This window comes from Lithobates pipiens, unplaced genomic scaffold (genome assembly GCF_037356315.1).
Source record: "Lithobates pipiens isolate NorthernLeopardFrog02 unplaced genomic scaffold, aLitPip1_a1.2 Scaffold_18, whole genome shotgun sequence".
NCBI classification, from domain to species: Eukaryota; Metazoa; Chordata; class Amphibia; order Anura; family Ranidae; genus Lithobates; species Lithobates pipiens.
Window position 1 is genome coordinate 435,377,278 of NW_027507758.1, and position 18,527 is coordinate 435,395,804.

Here is an 18,527-nt window from a genome sequence, read left to right on the forward strand (position 1 = left end):
GTGCCTGAAAACCGCCCCAGTGTGAAGCTGGTCTAAAACTGGAGAGTGCAAAATCTGGTGCAGTTCTGTATAGAAACCAATCAGCTTTCATTGTCAAAGCTTAATTGAACAAGCTGAAGTTAGAAGATGATTGGCTACCATGCACAGCTGCACCAGATTCTGAGTAGTCCAGTATTAGTAAATCTCTTTCCATGTGTCAGTGCCATGATATGTCGAGAGGTAATGTACACTGGTGTGATATATGATTTGATAACGATCTGCGATAGGATATGATAATGATCTATAATATACACTGGGTCAGTGCTGTGTAGTGTGATATGAGATGATGATGAAGGGTGATGTACACTAGGCGATATATCACAGTGCTGTGATATGATGCTGATGAAAGGTGATATATGATGATTAGCTGTGATATACACTGTGATATGCTGGCTGATGTACACTGGATCAATGCTGTGATATATTATGATGACCTGTGATACAGGGACATGCAGGCAGGGGAAGCAGAGCCTCTCCTGCCATCAACGGGGGGAAACAAAACAAAAAAAAAAAACACCACACAAGCTTTGGTGGTCATAGCTAAACAAGCTGAGGTCACAGACCGCATTTTACCCCACCGCTGGTAAAAATGTGGGGCTCCTATTGTTCTAGAGATATGAGGCTTCTAGTGCAGCCTTTCAGAAGCTACATACACTTCTTGAAGCACTGAGCTCAATGGACAGCTTGGATCAAAAGGTAACGTACCATTGGCCCCAACTGTCCAATGAAAATGCTACAGTGGAGGCACATCTCTTGCTGCAGTGTCATAGAAGGGGAATGTGTCAAAGACAAATGCTCCCTCCCAGCCCTCTTAACTACAAGGAAATACATGGGTTTATGGGTATAAGATTTACCCATAATCCCATGTTTTTCTCACACAATTAAGAGGGAGAATGAGAATCTGCTGCTGCTGAAAAAGTAATGTTATATTCAAGCTAAATCATAATTATGCCATGTTAGGAAATTATTTATTACTTATCTATTTACTATGAAATTACTGGTTGGAAGTTATGACTTCAAACTTCATAAATTTGTCCGTTTAGCCACCTGTTTGGAGTACAGATTTGGAAAATATAATAAATTACCTTAAAAACAATAAATTATTTGTATACTAATTATGGTAATTAACCCCTTGCCACCCAGGCCAATTCTGACACTTCTTGCTTACATGTACCTCAAACATTATAGATATTGTTTTAGCGGACACCCTAAAGATTCAAAATGGTGGTCGTTGAAACTTTTAATGTTAGGCTGTATTTGTGCAAAAAATTTCAAGGGCATACATACATACACACACCCCCAGTGTACAATATAATCTATCACAGCACTGACCCAGTGTACATGATAATGATGTACACTGGGTCAGTGCTCTGATATATATGATGATGATGATGATGCACACTGGGTCAGTGCTCTGATAGATATGATAATGTACACTGGGTCAGTGCTGTTATTATATATAATAAAACAATGTACAGTGGGTGAGTGCTGTGATGTATAAATATGACGATGTATAGATACGATGATGTACAGTGGGTGAGTGCTGTGATATGTATGATGATGTATAGATATATGATGATGTACAGTGCTGTGATATATATGATGTACAGTGGGTGCATGCTGTGATATATGATGATGAAGAGATATACAATGTTGTACATTGGGTGAGTGCTGTTATATATATAGTGATGTATAGATATGATGATGATGTACAGTGGGTGAGTGCTGTGATATATGATGTATAGATATAAGATGATGTACAGTGGGTGAGTCCTGTGATATATATGATGATGTATAGATATGATAAGATGATGTACAGTGGGTGAGTGCTGTGATATATATGATTATGTACAGTGGGTGAGTGCTGTGATATATGATACGATTATGTACATTGGGTGAGTGTTGCTCTCATGTGCTCCCCACGTGTGTCAGTGAAGCCCGCACTCACACAGAGAGGTGCAGTGTGTCCCCCGATCCGCCAGGAGGAGTACCCCCCATGACGTCACATGTAAACAGAGGGGTGCAGTGGGGTCCGGTCGGGAATGGCTGAGTACAGGGAAGGCTGTGAGGACGCCTCTGTGTACAATGGAGGGGATGAAGAACAAAAAGAGGGCGCTGTATTCCCCTGAAAGGGGCGCAGGCAGAACGAGGGGTCTCCACTCTCCCCCTGGACTGTCACCACCACACAGGCCTCGCCTTGAGCTCCCCCGACCGCCCGCTCCGACCAGGCCTCCTTCCCCCGCCCCATACACTGACCTTGGATTCTCCATTACACAGAGCCATGGGTGGCCGCGGGCTGAGCGGCTAGTTGCGCGGATAGCAATGTGAGAGCGCGGCTTCTGATAGAATGGTGGCAGCGAGTGTGCGCTCCGCAGTCTCCCCGCCTACTCCCGCTCAGGCGCCGCTAGGTGGTGCCCTCGAGCTTCAGGCTGGGATTGCTGACGTTCTGTTCGCCATCTTATTTTTGGGAGTGACCACACAGTTTAATTTTGTAAACCCTATGATACCTAGAAATAAAAGCCCCCTACTGACCCATATAGCCAATAACACCCTTACAGCACTTTAGTCAGAGTAATCTTTACGATAAACGTGGCTTGTACGTTGTGAAAGTGGCATTTTGCCCTCGAGAAATATGACTTCAAGTAAGTTTAGCTACGTAGCACACGTTCCTGAACGGAGCAGTTCATTGCTAAATGCGTTCCCGTCAACAAGTGTATGAAACATTGGTTCCGGAGCAGTCACAGGGCGAGGAAAGAGTTCCAGGACGGACAATGTTTGTAAGGATGGCCGGCAAAAGATGGGAGTGCTGAGCTGTCACTGAGAGAGGTAAGATACAATGGTGGGGAGTTCACTTGTCTCACTTATCTTCTTTGTGTACCGCTCTGGAGTCATAGCATAGGGCAGCAAGTGGAAGGAGAGAAGTTTTCTATCCATACAACCCATTGGGGACACACAGCACCCGGCACACACTCAATACTGCCCTACCTGGAGGGATCTCTTCCTTCTCAGGCCACCATAACAACGGACATCCCCATATGGAGCCCATTCCAGGCTCTGGAGGCCTCAGGATAGAAGATGATGATTTACAATAATACAATCTATTCTAGTATAGAGCTGGAGTCTGGGAGAAGATCTGCATTCATCTACTGACTTTGGAGATTATGATAAAATTATGATCTCAGTAAAGCAGAGAATCCAACCACAATAATATCATGGTAATGTTACCTTTCACATGTACTAAAAGCCCAAATTAACAAGGGAAAACATAATTGAATAGCCCATTGGTAATCGGCTTTTGCTGCAATGTTCACCTTTAATCTAATCTAGAGCTCCCCCCTGCAGTACTTTAATTTTTACAATTAGATATCCTCAATCTGCTGACCAGCATCATTCCTCTGAGCCCAGGTCACCCTGGGGATAGTGAAAGAAGAAGCAGGGCAGTGATGACCTCATCTATATATCACTTCTCCTTTCTCCTCCTGTCAGCATGCTTCTTGTCAACACATATATTAGTGGACCATATAGTGAACTTAGTTTTGGGGTGGTTGTCATTTGTTTGTATTGTTGGTGAGGGGGCGTATTGGATACCTTCGCTGCCATTGGTGTTCAGTGCATCCCTGTACTTTTTTTAAAGTAGAAGTAAACCCTGTGTTTACAGTTATAGCTACAGGTAAGCGTTTAAAGAGGAAGTACACCCTGATGGGTTTACTTCCTCTTTGATTCCCTGCAAAATTAAAGCATAACGGACTACTATGCATCACATAGTAGTCCATTATTTGTCACTTACCTGACACAGGAGCCAGCGAAGTCACCGCTGTCCCCTTGTGTACGGAGCCTCCATCTTCTTGGTGGGTCTCGCTGCTCCGGCTCTGTCATTCGACGGACCCGCGATGACCTCACTCCCGCGCATGCGCACGGGAGCCGCCACTTGCAGCATATCGCCATTAACGGAGGCAAGCTCAGTGCGCCTGCGCGCCGCTGTCTACGGTGCATGCGCCGTAGGCAGCGGTGCCTGTCTTTTGGCAAATATCTCCTAAACCGTGTAGGTTTAGGAGATATTTGTTGGACCTACAGGTAAACCTTAATCTAGGCTTACCTGTAGGTCAAAGTGGTTTGTAAGGGTTTACAACCACTTTTAATGAGGCTTACCTGTAGGTACAGTGAATATCTCCTAATCCAGTACGGTTTAGGTTTAAGGATGAGCTCAGGCTTGTTTGCAACGACACGTACCTGTGCTGGTCAGGAAGCTTACACTCCGTCGTAGAGCTAATCACAGGCAGTGAGACATTTCCTGATCCACAGCTGCACAGATCGGGAAATGTCTCACTACTTGTGATTAGCGCTGCGGAGTGTCAGCTTTCCGGCCACTGGGCCATTCTAACATGTGAATAGCTAAACCATTTCATTGTAGCTGTGGATGTATTTTTAGGGTTGTTGTCTTGCTGGAAGGTTAACCCCCCCCCCCCCCCATCTCAAGTCCTTTGCAGACTCTAAAGCCACATACACACTATCAGACTTGATGACGGGAAATGTTCGATGACAGGCTGTTGGCAGTAAATCCGACCATGTGTACGCTCCATGTGTGTTGTCGGACTTTCCGAGCATGTGTACACAAGTCCGATGGACAAAAGTCCAAAGTACAAACATACATGCTCAGAAGCAAGGACAAGCAAGAAGCTGTTGGTCTTGTAAACTAGCATCCAAAATGGAGAATTAACATTCGTGACGTGGCAAATTATGAAATCTCGAAATGCAGCTCTTCTTCTTTAATGGGATAATAATGAAGCCGCTTTGCTGGTGATACTGATGGAGTTATTGCAAACACATTTTCAAAGGCTTTTTTTTTCTAGTGATTTCAATAATAATATTATGAGTTGTTTTTTTTTGTTTTTTTTATTTTGGCAAGTTACCACAACACCATTATCCCGTAGTTTTTAAAATCAAAGATACAACTATGTTGGTGTCCCTTGTTAATTTTACATTGTATTTTTAAAATGTACCTGCCTACTCCCAAATGTAATTTGAAGTAAAACACATAGTCATGTATTATTCCACACAATTTTTTTTATTATGCATTAAAAAAAAAAAACAAATAAAATTAGACATGCTATCTGCCAATAGAACTTAACCAAAAAGTGCATTCTATGCATCCAAAAATATAGAAATTTTACCAAATCAAATCATTTATTCAACCAAAATAATAATGTCAAAGCAATAACTCCAAGGCCAATAATAAATAACACGTTCTCTCCTCTGATTCGGCAACATGTCTGGTTGACGAACGGCCGTTCAGAAACTAACTGAAAAGCACGAAATGAAAATCGCTAAATAAAAAACGTGAAAAGAAAAGCGCAAATCAACACTCACAAAACTTCTACTAACACAAAATTGTCAGAAGGAGCCCAAAAGGTGGCGCTAAAGAGCTGAAAAACCATGTAGTACGTCACTACGTTCATAATTGTTGGCCAACAATTGTTTTGGCCGTGTGTATGCAAGAAGGGCCAACGCCCTTCGGACAAAATTCCACGGTTTTGTTGGCGAACAATCCGATTGTGTGTAGGAAGCTTTACAGGTTTTCTTGCTAAGATTGGCCTATATTTGGCTCCATCCATCTTCTCATCAACTCTGATCAGCTTCCCTGTCCCTGCTAAAGAAAAGCATCCCCACAACGTAATGCCGCCACCACCATGTTTCACATTGGGGATGATGTGTTCAGGGTGATCTGCAGTGTTAGTTTTCCACCACATAGTGTTTTGCGTTTAGGCCAAAAAGTAAAATTTTGGTCTCGTTTGATCAGAGCACCTTCTTCCACATGAAAATCAGACCGTTGTCCGCCGACAATTTACTAGCCTGCCATCCAATGTTTGTTGGCCGAAAATTGGACAGCAATTGTCAGAAGTAGCGTACTAACGGTCAGATTTTAGGACAACAGTCTGTCAACAAACAATCCCATGCCAACAATCCGTTTGTACGAGGCTTTAGGGAGGGTTATAACCCCTATCAGATTTTTTTTTTTTTTTTTTTACGCCATCTGTTTCCAATTAGAGAGATTTTCCTTCATTTCCTGTCTATTATCCAAACAGGAAGTGAGAGGAAATCCCCGCAAATTAAGGGACTTCTTTGGGGACCCCCAGGTCAGCAGAACTAGTGTCCCCTTTGGAGGATTTCCCTTCTATTACCTTTCTGGGGACAACACAAAGTTTGGAATTTTCTTTTACGTTAACCTTCAATGATGATGGTAAACAAGACAAAAAGAGGGGGATGCATCTCCTTAATGGGGGCACAAACAGCAATAAAAACTGACAGGTCTTCTAATCCGTCTCCCCCCCCACCAAAACTAAAAAAAAAAAGTTTTGCCTTTAGGTATACTTTAAGGTTTTTCCTGGGGAAAACCCTCCCATTACAGGTTTTCCCCCTGTATACTTTAAGGTTTTTCCTCTGCATTAGGCTGCTTTCACACTGATCAGTTTTTCTTTCATTTTTGCGTTAAAAAAAAAAAAAAAAAAGCAGAAGTAAGAAACTTGACCATTAAATCCTGTGGAACGCTTCACACTGGTCAGTTGTGGGTTCGTTGTGGTTTTCAAACCTGCTTTCTACATTTTTTTTTTTTTTTTGTGCATGTTCAGTGCGGTAAAAAAATGAGCCAAAAACAATTCTCCCCATTGAAATAAATGTAAAATGTAGGAAAAACGCACGCCTGGTTGTGTTTTTGGTACGTTTTTTGTGTCGCATGTCCTTTTTTCACAAGTGCAAAATGCACCAGAAAATCAGTGATGTATGGAGTAGCATGAAAGTAGTCTTCGGGTAAAAACCTTCTGTGATCAGGATACCCCCCAGCCCCCCCCCTAAATACTTCAGCCCGACCTTGATCCAGTGCTGTGTCCAAGAGCAGCGTCTCTCTCTGCTCAGTGGACAAAGAGGCAGCAACAGGAGCCCTTGGATCCTGCTGCTGTCAATCAACTCCTGTGATGAGGGGATTGGGAGCGGGGCCACGCTGTCTGTGTCCATAGGCAGATAGGCAAGTGCAACTTGGGCCTGCACGAGGGCCCCTATAGGAAGCAGCTTCTTTAAAAGGAGGAGCCACGAGCTCCAATAGTGGACTCCAGAAGGGGAGGATAGGGGCTGTTTTGTGCAAAACGATTGCACAGAGTGGTTAAGTATAACACGTTTAATATCACTTTAAGTATCTGTTGCTTCTTAAAGCAAACTTATTAATAAAACAGAATTTTGTATAATAATTTTTCCTATTTTTCTTGGATTTAGATTGAATTTTGCATCAGTGCAAGGAAACCAAAGAAAGAGATAAGAAAATGACGCTTGCTCACAAGGCTAGCAGGCAGCGCCGGCAACAGTATCAGTATCCCAGTTTAAACAGTAATGACCAAAGCTATCCAGAAGGAATGGAGGAAGGAGACAGAGAAGCATTGATTCAAGACTCGGAAGTGCCTGCACATATAGGACTTGCAGGTATCAGAGGAGAGCTGGGAAATATTCTTTTGCTGCTCTTCTTATACGTTTTGCAGGGAATTCCTCTGGGACTAGCAGGAAGCATTCCTTTAATCCTCCAGAGTAAAAATGTTAGTTATACAGACCAAGCCATTTTCAGCTTTGTCTTCTGGCCATTCAGCTTGAAGTTGCTCTGGGCACCATTGGTAGACTCTCTTTACATTAAAAGGTTCGGTCGACGGAAATCTTGGCTGGTTCCCACACAGTACTTGCTAGGACTGTTTATGATGTTCCTGTCATATACAGTGGATGATCTCCTTGGAGATGATCATGGACCTGACATGTTTGCTTTAACTGCTACTTTCTTCCTGTTTGAGTTTTTGGCTGCCACGCAGGATGTTGCTGTGGATGGCTGGGCTCTCACTATGCTGTCCAGAGAAAATGTGGGGTATGCGTCCACATGCAATTCTGTGGGGCAGACAGCTGGATACTTCATGGGTAACGTTCTGTTTCTTGCGCTTGAATCTAAAGACTTCTGCAACAAGTACTTGAGGTCTACACCGCAGCCTAAAGGACTGGTTACTCTTCCAGGTATAGTTCATCATTATTAACTATATTATTACTTTACCTCACCTATATGTGCACAGACTCCTTAAGTGAACCCCAAAATCAGGCTTCCCCACTTGTGAAATGTTTTGTGATTATCAAATCATAGATAAACTAAAAGCAATATGAGGATGTCATGTTTCTATGCTAGCAGACTGTCATTGCTCTAATGCAGCCTTTCTCAACCAGGGTTTCTTCAGAACAGGTGTAGGCAACCTTTCAGAGGTTGAGATCTAACAGGACAACACGGGGCAAAGCAAAGATGCCCTGGGGGGGGAGGTTAGTAGGCGGTGCCCTTAACCAAAAGAAAAAAAGAAAAACACTATCCAGTTCCCAATAAAAAAAATACAGCATGAAGAACACATAGTGCATTGCAGTAGTGTCCCCTGCCTCCTTTCACATCACCCCCCACAGTAGAGTCCTCTGCCCATCTTTACATCACCCCCCACAGTAGCATCCTCTGCCCCCACCATAGCAGCAGTGTCCTCTGCCCCCCCCACAGTAGTGTTCTGTACCCCTCTAATGCAATGTCCTCTGTCCCCCACAAAGTGTCCTGCACCCCTCTGCCCCTGAAAGCAGTGTAGCAGTGTCCTCTGCCTCCCCATCCCCCAAAGCCATGTTCTCTGTCCATTTCTCATCAGTCTCCTACCCCTGTGATAGTGTCCTCTGTCTCGCCTCCAACAGTGTCTCCTCTGTCCCCTTCACATCATCCACCACCCCCATCCACATACAGCTCTGTGTCGGTAGCACTTCCTACTTTCCAGCATGTGTATAAAAGATCAGGAGACGACATAGTGCTGGGTGGAAGCGGGAGTTAACATTTTATAATAAGCAGGTGATTGGTTGCTAGGACCGCCTAGCAACCAATCACTGGAGCAGCCCCCCCCATCCAGCACTATGTTGCCTCCCATTCTCCGCTCTGCAGAGTACATGAGAGAGGCAGAGCTGAGTTCACAATCCACCTGTCAGCTCCCTGCGATCGACCGTCTATTGCGATCAACTACTTCCCAACCCTTGTTTCAAAGGGTGCTACAGGTTTTTCCCAAGACCATAAATGTAAGGAGCATTCTTCCCACTGACCATCAGACTAATGTACTATGAACTGTAGGTATAGTACATATTAGAAGCTGTTCACTGGGACCAGAGAGTTATTTCAGGAATATGTTCAAAAGGTTAAGAAACGCTGCTTAAGGCTCCGTTTCCACTTGTGCAACTTGTCCTTTGACTTGGGAATGCAAAGTCGCATGGAAAGTCATACCTCATGATTTCCAATGAGTACCGTTCATATCTGTGCAACTTCAAGTCGTCCCTGCACTACTTTGGTCCTACTTTGATGCGACTTGAGGTCCATAGACCTCAAGAATACACAGGCTTTGCTTCAAGTCGCATCAAAATTGCATAACTTTCAAGTTGCAATAGTAGAAACTTAGGCTTAATGTGTTTTGTGTGTGTGTGAGAGAGAATAAGGTCTTTGTGGTGCAGTTATGCTGTTTCCTCTTTGCTCAGAATTGTGCTTGTACATAATGTTGCTTAGCTTTTTTGGGGGGGTGAAGAAATCTCCTTAAAAACCTGTTATAGCTAAAATTTATGTATAACCATTTTTACATGGCTACAATGACCCAGCTTGAACCAATGTAACTATACATGTACCATACCTGTGAGATACCCATGGAAACTGGAAATCACTGTAGTGGGCAACTACATAGATCGCAGCTACCTTCTGTATCCTGTGCCATGCGACTGCCCTGCTACTTAATGAACGTAGGATTTTCGCTTGTGCAGCACAGGCACCATTGAAGAAACACTTTATCGCATTCATCTAAGGCTCGCCAGTTCCTAAATGTCTTGCAGGACAATTTCATGGGTCAGATGGTAGACGCACTAACTAGAAACAAAGCGATACTAGACCTACTGATTACCAACAATACAGACCTGATCACGGATGTGAAAATAAAGGGCAATTTAGGAAACAGCAATCACAGGTCAATTAGCTTCAGTATTATACACACAAATAAGAAACATAAGGGGAGCACAAAGACACTGAATTTCAAAAGAGCCAACTTCCCTAAACTTCGAACCTTGCTAGAGGATAAAAAATGGGATAAAATCTTAGGAACAAAGAGCACGGAGGAGAGATGGGTTTACTGTAAGAGCATATTAAATAGGAGCATTAGCCAATGCATCCCATTGTGAAATAAATTTAAAAGAGCAAACACAAGTCCTGGATGGCTTACCTCCAATTTAAAAATGCATATAAAAGCAAAGGAGAAGGACTTCAAAAAATACAAGGCTGAAGGACCATCATCAGCATTCAGACTTTACAAAGAATGCAACAAGAAATGTAAGGGTGCAATTAGAGCCGGCTAAGATAGAACATGAAAGACACATAGCAGAGGAGAGCAAAAAAAAAAACCCATGAAATTCTTTAAGTGTATAAACAGTAAAAGCGGGAGGACAGACCATATTGGCCCCATATACAATGAGGAAGGCAAACTGATTACAAAGGGTGGTGAGATGGCAAAAAATTTAAAATAATGCATTTGGGTGGCAAAAATATGAATGCAATCTACTCGCGGGGGGAGAACCACTTGGGGAATCTAGGTTGGAAAAGGACCTGGGGGTCCTAGTAGATGATGGGCTCAGCAATGGCATGCAGTGCCAAGCTGCTGCTAACAAAGCAAACAGAATATTGGCATACATTAATAAGGGGAATAATAATAAATAATAATAATTAACTCCAGAAATAAAGTGGTAATTCTCCCACTCTGCAAGACTCTGGTCCGACCGCACCTGGAGTATGCTGTCTAGTTCTGGGCACCAGTCCTCAGGAAATAGGATAAAACTTTTCCATGGAAGGGAGTTTAACAAGACTTGGGGCCACTCATTAAAATTAGAAGAAAAGAGGTTTAACCTTAAACTACGTAGAGGGTTCTTTACTGTAAGAGTGGCAAGGATGTGGAATTCCCTTCCACAGGCGGTGGTTTCAGCGGGGAGCATAGGTAGTTTCAATAAACTATTAGAGAAGCACAGGAACGACCACAACATACAGGGATATACAATGTAATACTGACATATCACACACATAGGTTGGACTTGTGTCTTTTTTTCAACCTCACCTACTATGTAACTTTGAATCTTCTCAATTAATGCAAAGCATTCTTTGCTTGGACAAGATGGAAAGGCAGGGCCTTGACATTTTACATCTTCCACAGGGATCCTACAGGTATGGAACACTTAATACTTACAATGGTCCAAGAGGGGCTTGTAAAAATTACCATACCTAATATATTTCCACATACATATGTTTTGATTTAATACTTCTTTCAAGCATTAGTCATTTGCATGAAATTGTGATCTTTGTACACTGAATTATAAAGAAAACTTTGCATGTGTGTGGATACATGTGGAACTAGATGAATGTGACTGCATTGGTGCATGTATGTTTCACTCACATGGCACATTTTTCTTTATTTCTTTTTTGTGGGTCTTTAAAATTCTTCTTCTTGGGCTGATCTAATAACGCAGAGCAAATATTGTTACATTTGCTCATAACATGCAAGCAGAAGTGCATGCGTGTCCTGTTTTAAGCAATTGATTACTGATTGGTTGTCATCTATTACCACAGACTATGCCCACTCTCTGTCATCATACTACCCAAATTCCAAAAAAGTTGGGATGTATTTTATTCACATTTGAAAATAGAAAACTTATCAAATGTTTAAAATGAGAAAATGTACCATATTAAGAAGAAAATAAGGTCATTTTGAAATTGATGGTAGTAAGCGGTACTAACAAGAAAGTGTTGGAAGAACATTTTGCAACTAATTAGGTTGATTGGCAACAGGTCAGTCACACGAGTCAGTGTCTCAGAAGTATAGAAGGGCAGAGATTCACCAATCTATGAAAAGCTGCCTCTAAAAATTGTCAAACAATTTCAGAATAAGGTTCCTCACTGTAAAATTGGAAAGACTTTAAAGTGGTTTGGTACCTAAAAATGAAAGTTCATGTTATTAAAATCAACAGATGGCATACTTACCTAAACGAACCCTGAAAAAAAAAAATATTATTTACTTACCTTTTATTTCTGATGTTTCAGCTGACTTCCTGGTTGTCCTCCCGTGGGAGTAGGCGTGGCTATCGTCCTCGCAATGGTCCCTGGGAAATTTCCCAAGAATCCATGGGGGACAATGAAAGTTTTTCCTTCCTTGTCACTGCTCTCACTGAGCATGTGCAAGATGGAGCGGAGCATGCTGGGAGCCAGACGTCATCATATACCAGGAAGTAAATGCCTGTGGGCTTCAGACGCCCACAGTTAAAATGGAAAACGCCAGAGCAGGTTTTTATAAGTCATCCTGAGGAAAAGATTCATCGCGCCGGGGTTCAAATAAACGCCGGACGTGGATGCCAATCGAAGGTAGCACTCGCCCACCAGTGAGACAGGTAAGAAAAAAATAAAAAAAGAGTGTAATCCCGCTTTAAAGTGGAGTTCCAGGCTTATTAAAAGTCAGCAGGTACAAAAAGCGTAGTTGCTGACTTTTAATAAACAGATACTTACCTGTTCCACAGTCCAGCGATGCGGCCGAACGGTGTGTCGCTCCTCTCCGCCGGCGACTCCATTGCCACTCTGGGCACCCGGTCGGGACCGCTTTCGGCTTCACGGCCGGGCACGCACGGCGCATGCGCGAGTGACACTGTGCGCCCTGAGTGGATAGGCGATCTCCTGCCATGTAAGGGGGCGAGGCGTGCTTAAAGCAGAAGTTCAATTTTTGGATGGAACTCCGCTTTAAGTATATCATTATCTACAGTACATAATATAAAAAAAGAGTGAGAATCTGGAGAAATCTCTATGTGCAAGGGACAAGGCCAAAATGCAATATTGGACACTCCTGATCTTCAGGCCCTCAAACAGTACTGCATTAATAACAGGCGTGATTCTGTGATGGACATCTCTGCGTGGGCTCAGGAATAATTACAAAAATCACTGTTTGTGAACACCGTTTGCTGCGACATCCAAAAATGCAGGTAAAGCTCTGTCATGCAAAGAAGCCAGATCTGAACGTGATCCATAAATGCCACCGTCTTCTCTGGGCCAGAGCAAATTTGACCTTCCTTTTTGCAACCATGGGCGCTGGGTCATCTGGACTAAAGAGGAATGGGACCTTCCATCTTATAAGCGCTCAGTTTTAAAGCCTGCATCTCTTAAGGTATGGAGGTGCATTAGTGTGCATGGAACTAGCAGCTTGCACATCTGCAAAGGCGCCATTAATGCTGAAGGATATATTCAGGCATATGCTCAGGCAAAAAAGGGGGCAACATTCCTTTCCCAAAACTCCAGCTACTGGTCTTACTTTCCAGACATTTACAGAGTGTTGTTAAAAGAAGAGGGGGCGTTACACTGTGGTAAACATGGCTCTGTCCCAACTTTGTTTGGATTTGAGATTGTACTTTTTGTTGCCTTGTCCCAACTTTCTTGAGATGTGTTGCTGCCATCAATTTCAATTTTTTTTTTCCTAAAATGGTAAATTTTCTCAGTTTAATCATTTGATATTTTATTCATAATAGAAAATAATAAACATAATGTTTTATGAGCTTTGCAAATTGTTACATTCTTTGTTTATGTAGATTTTACACAGTGTCCCAACTTTTTTGGAATTGGGATTCTAAATGCTAAAAAATTTATTTTTACAATGCAAAAGATAAGAAAGTAATGGAAATTCATAAGTTATTAACGTTCAGCATTTTCATTATTAGCAGATTTGTGATTGGGTGCCATTGATTGCTGCAGTTCCTAAAGGGGTTGTAAAGGCAGAAGGGTTTTCTTGCATTCTTTTCTTTCTAAGCATTAAGATAAAAAACCTTCTGTGTTCAACAGCCCCCCTCCAGCACCTCCTAATACTTACCTGCGCCCCATCTCTCTCCAGCAATATCTACGAGTGCCTTGGCCTTCTGTGACGCTCCTCCTGATTGATTGAGACACAGCAGCAGGGCCGTTGACTCCCGCTGTTGTCAATCAGCCAATCAGGAGAGAGAGGGGGTGTGGCCGGGCCAGAGCTCCGTGTCTGAATTGTCATAGGGAGCTGTGATTCAGCTTGGGTTCCCCATAGCAAGCCGTTCGCTGTGGGGGCACTCGACAGGAGGAAGGGGCCAGGAATACAGAAGAGGGACTTGAGAAGAAGAGAATTCGGGCTGTTCTGTTCAATACTACTGCAACAGAGCAGGTAGGTATATGTTTGTTATTTTTACAGAAACAAAACTGAGACTTTACAATCACTTTAAAGCTTGGGAATCTGTTTGTAAAACATTTGTTGTATGAATGTCATAAGCATTTCCCACCCTACACTAATTTTCCCTGTATTTTCTTTAATACCATTATTTCATAGGATCGTCAACTACATCTAGTGGCTAAAATGCTGTACATTTCCTGACTAAGGTATTTCTAGAGAATACACTGCATTTTGGCCACTAGATGGAGCTCTCAATCATATCAAATTCTACTACTGTACTGGAGAAAATGCAGGGAACATTTGTGCAGCCTGAATGAATGCATGTGACATTCATTTAACAGATGTATTAAAAATAGACCCCCTTCGTGTTCAGGAACTGCATGCGTGGCTTTGCTATTGTTACTAAGGGAGCGGTGATACCAATGTATTAGTTGCTATGAGTTCCTTTCTTCCACTATGTCATTTCCTGTGTTATTAGATAAGCCACTTTATGTCATTTAGGTCAAACACAGCATGTTTTCAGAGAAACAATGGCTTCTGCTTGAGATGCATGTGTCTGTATTCAGTCTGTATTACATTCTCAATGACTTGCATAGAGAAATCAAATGGATGCATGGCAAAAGCAGAAGTAAACGCACATTTAAACACTGCTGCATATCATCCAGCTCAGAATGCAGGCTCTGCGTTCCAGAGTCTTCAGAAATGCTTCACAGATGTCCACTAACGCCAGTCCTTTTCCTCTTCCACAGTTATTCAGCAGTAAATTTCAGTTATGTGGTTTGTTAGTTAAAAATGTACAAAAAAAAGTAAAAAAAAAAAAATCTTGTTTGTTGTAAACAGATTTAATGTTTGTCTCCAGACTTCTTGTTCTTCTGGGGAACAGTATTTTTCGTTACCACAACTTTAGTGGCTGTTCTGAAAAAGGAAAACTCTGCAGGAAGAGCTAATAGGGAAGAGACAGAGAGTGTGACGGAAGCGTACTCTCTGCTGGTCAATATAATCAAGATGCCTGCCGTCCTTAAATTTTGCCTCATGATTCTGACAGCCAAGGTGAGTGAACTGTGTGTGTGTTTCCAGTATGTGTAATGTTGGCAGTCATTTTAATATCTCGTTCATTTCTTGACTTGCATACGTAAGTAATCATTTTCATAATGAACACTGTCTCGGCTAATCAGATGAAGCTTTGTATTCATTCATAGGATATAAAGCTTCCTCTGAATGGCTAAGCAGCACTTGACCTGTCTCAATTGTGTTCCACGAGTGAGAAATGGAACATAGCGCTCTATATTGTATGTAGCTTATGCTGCGTACACGCAAGCGGAATGCCTGACAGAAAAAGTCAGATGGAATCTTTTCATCGTATATTCTGGTCCTGTGTATGCCTCATCTGACTTTTTTTTTTTTTTTTTAACGAAAATTCTGACAGACCTAGAAAGAGAACAGGTTTTAAATATTTGCGACGAAACAATTCCTATCGGGAAAACCGCTCATCTGTATGCTGTTCCAACAGACCACAAACGACGCATGCTTTAAAGCAAGTACAAGACGGAAGCTATTGGCTACTGGCTATTGAACTTCTTTTTTTCTAGTCCCGTCGTACGTACTGTACGTTATCGCATTCTTGACGATCAGATTTTGGTGTGATCGTGTGTGCACACGACAATTTCAGCGGAAGTCCTTCAGAGTTTATTCCGATGGGAAAACCGGTCGTGTATACGCAGCATTAGGCTACATACACTTTATACATTGTTCCTAGCCGCTGCAACTGTTAGCGAGTTAAATAAATTGTTTGGACCAGCTTGGTCCAAACAAACTGTTTATATGTTAAATGAAACCTGGAGATCAGTTTAACTACTTTGTAAAGGATACAGACACTGCAACTTTCCTCATTAGATGATTGCAAGTGCATCAGCTGATTGGACTGAACAGACACTCCCAAGCGCTCTCATTGGTTAGTGTTATTGCATCCATCCCAGACCATTATTCTCCGAAACATAATCAAAGCATAACCAAACATGGACATGCCTGTGTGTGGTTATTGATGTTGGGTGACGCCGCCCTTTTAGTTTATTTCAGCGGCAACCTGAGAGAGTTGGCAGCCTCTGTTCAACGATGGATGGATGTCGGGCGACATTTATTTATTTTCAGTAATGGTCTTTGTGTGTTTTATTTACTACTATTTTTTTGGATGAATGACTCATTCATATGGGATCTGGGGGCCCCTTAAATGGGCTTCCAGATTCCCCCCCACAACCATCAGGGCAGTGCTGTGGCAAAGAGGCCCTTGTCCTCATCAGCATGGGAACAGAGTGTTTTGCCAGGGAAGGCCTCCCCCCTGGCAAGGTACCAAACATGTTGAGGGCATGTGGCCTGGTATGGTTTATCAGGGGGGTGGGGGCATTTGCATGCTCCCCCCTCTCCTTCCTTCCTGGCCTGCATGGTCAGATAAGGAGCTGGTATTGATTTAGGGGGGACCTCGCATCTTTAAATTTTTTTGCATAAACATAACTAAACCGATGATACCCATGTGAATGGTGCCTAACGGCACCAGAAAACAGCTGCTGAAGATGGTGTCCAATAGCTGTGAAAAAGACCTTGCAGGGGGGGCTTTAGCAAAAGCAGATAGCTGCAGATAATGGGATACACACCATTACACATAACCTGTCATAAGAGGCAATGTTTTTTTTTTTTTCTTTAATAATGTATTCAGAGTAGTATTGTGATTTTGGAGTACATTGCTGAGTAATACAATGCATCTGCACATACCTAAGATATGCTTTTTAAAAAAATATTGTGTTGCCTTCTCTGGTAGTTTAACCTTATCCGGCTGTAAAGGATAAAAGAGACACACAGTATCTTAGTTAGCAGGGCTTGGAGAGCATGTGACATTGATGTTTGTTTAAATGCAAAAAGTTGTCCAAGCACTTTGAGTGCAAAATATCAATTACAACCTGTTGGGTAAAAGACTTAAATCAGCTATTAGTCATTTTGGCATGTGGATTTGCGTTACTGGTATAATTGCTCTGGAGATTTTTTTTAAACAGAGAAAAAAATGTAAAACGGCGAGAATTTCCACCTTGTCAAGACAGACAAACAGTGTTATTTATCACTTTTTTTTTTTTTTTTTTTTACACACCTGCAGCTCTCTTTGCCTCTCACCCACAAAAGGTTGCACTCTGGGGAGGGGGGGGGGGGTTTAGATGAGACCAGGGGAGACCTATGACCGATTGAGTATGGTTTACCACCACCTGAGAATTTTGGAAGCTGGCTTTGTGTAAACTTAGGGCTCCCTACCCTACATGCTAATACTCTCCTTTGGTGCCCCAACCACCCAATTCCCATGATCTCCCCCCCCCCCCCCCCCCCCAGAACTTAGTAGCCTCTCTATGTTAAAAGTGGTCTTTAGTTCTGACCCTAAAAAAATTGACATTCACATTTTTATTTATTTTGTATTCAAGGAAATGAACATAAGGCAGTGAACAAAATACCACCAGAGCCAACATTGCCAAAAAAACATAATTGTACATCACATCTAAGCTGATACATAAACGGTTGCTAGGCCAGCTGTTAATTGGACCATCTGCACATCCACATTTTAGAATAGCTTCATTATGCCTTTGGCCACTGGGCTCGCCTCTCACATTAAAAACGTGATGGGAGCAGAATGTGGGATCCTTGGATGATGAGAACCCAGGAGGAGGTCCTAGATAGCTGCAAACTAGTCTCCCCTAAATTATCAGACCGACTCACTCAAGTGTATATTTTACATAGGGCCAGTTTGACCTCTCTACGTGTTGCAAGATGTCGCCCCTCCTTTAGCCCCCAGTGCCAGAGGTGCCCTGACTTCAATGGTACATTCTTTTAGCTGCTGTGGGCTTGCCCAGCTTCCCAGGGCTTCTGGCTGCAATTCCTACATGAACAAATGGGTTTGCCTCTTGACGTTAGGCTCTTAGTCTTACAGTATATGACAATATATTTACATGAAGTACTTTTCTTTATTTTTTTATTTTTTTTTCTGCCAGGAAACTGGTTTCTCGCTCCTGGATGCAGGCTCCACCTTCTACACTCCAATCATGGGTTAGGGAACTCAATCTTACCCTTCCGTATAAGAAGCTCATTTATGTCCATAGGAGCTTACCCACCAAATATAATAAAATCTGGGAACAGTGGTTGGAACATTCTGCTACCTGTACCTGAAATTGTCTTTATAAC

At 42.5% G+C, this 18,527-nt stretch overlaps 2 protein-coding genes across 2 annotated transcripts in view; one reads left to right on the top strand and one right to left on the bottom strand.

Moving 5' to 3' along the window:
* Positions 1-2,459, bottom strand: part of GMPS (guanine monophosphate synthase) — a 65,745-nt gene extending 63,286 nt beyond the window's left edge. Inside the window, exon 1 of the mRNA XM_077488109.1 lies at positions 2,296-2,459. Coding sequence (XP_077344235.1) covers positions 2,296-2,322 — 27 coding nt within the window. The 5' untranslated portion in view covers positions 2,323-2,459. The remainder of the gene's footprint in view (positions 1-2,295) is intronic.
* A 74-nt stretch (positions 2,460-2,533) lies between these two features.
* Positions 2,534-18,527, top strand: part of SLC33A1 (solute carrier family 33 member 1) — a 45,993-nt gene continuing 29,999 nt past the window's right edge. Inside the window, exons 1-3 of the mRNA XM_077488111.1 lie at positions 2,534-2,865; positions 7,303-8,076; positions 15,175-15,365. Of these exons, the coding sequence (XP_077344237.1) occupies positions 7,350-8,076; positions 15,175-15,365 (918 nt within the window). The 5' untranslated portion in view covers positions 2,534-2,865; positions 7,303-7,349. The remainder of the gene's footprint in view (positions 2,866-7,302; positions 8,077-15,174; positions 15,366-18,527) is intronic.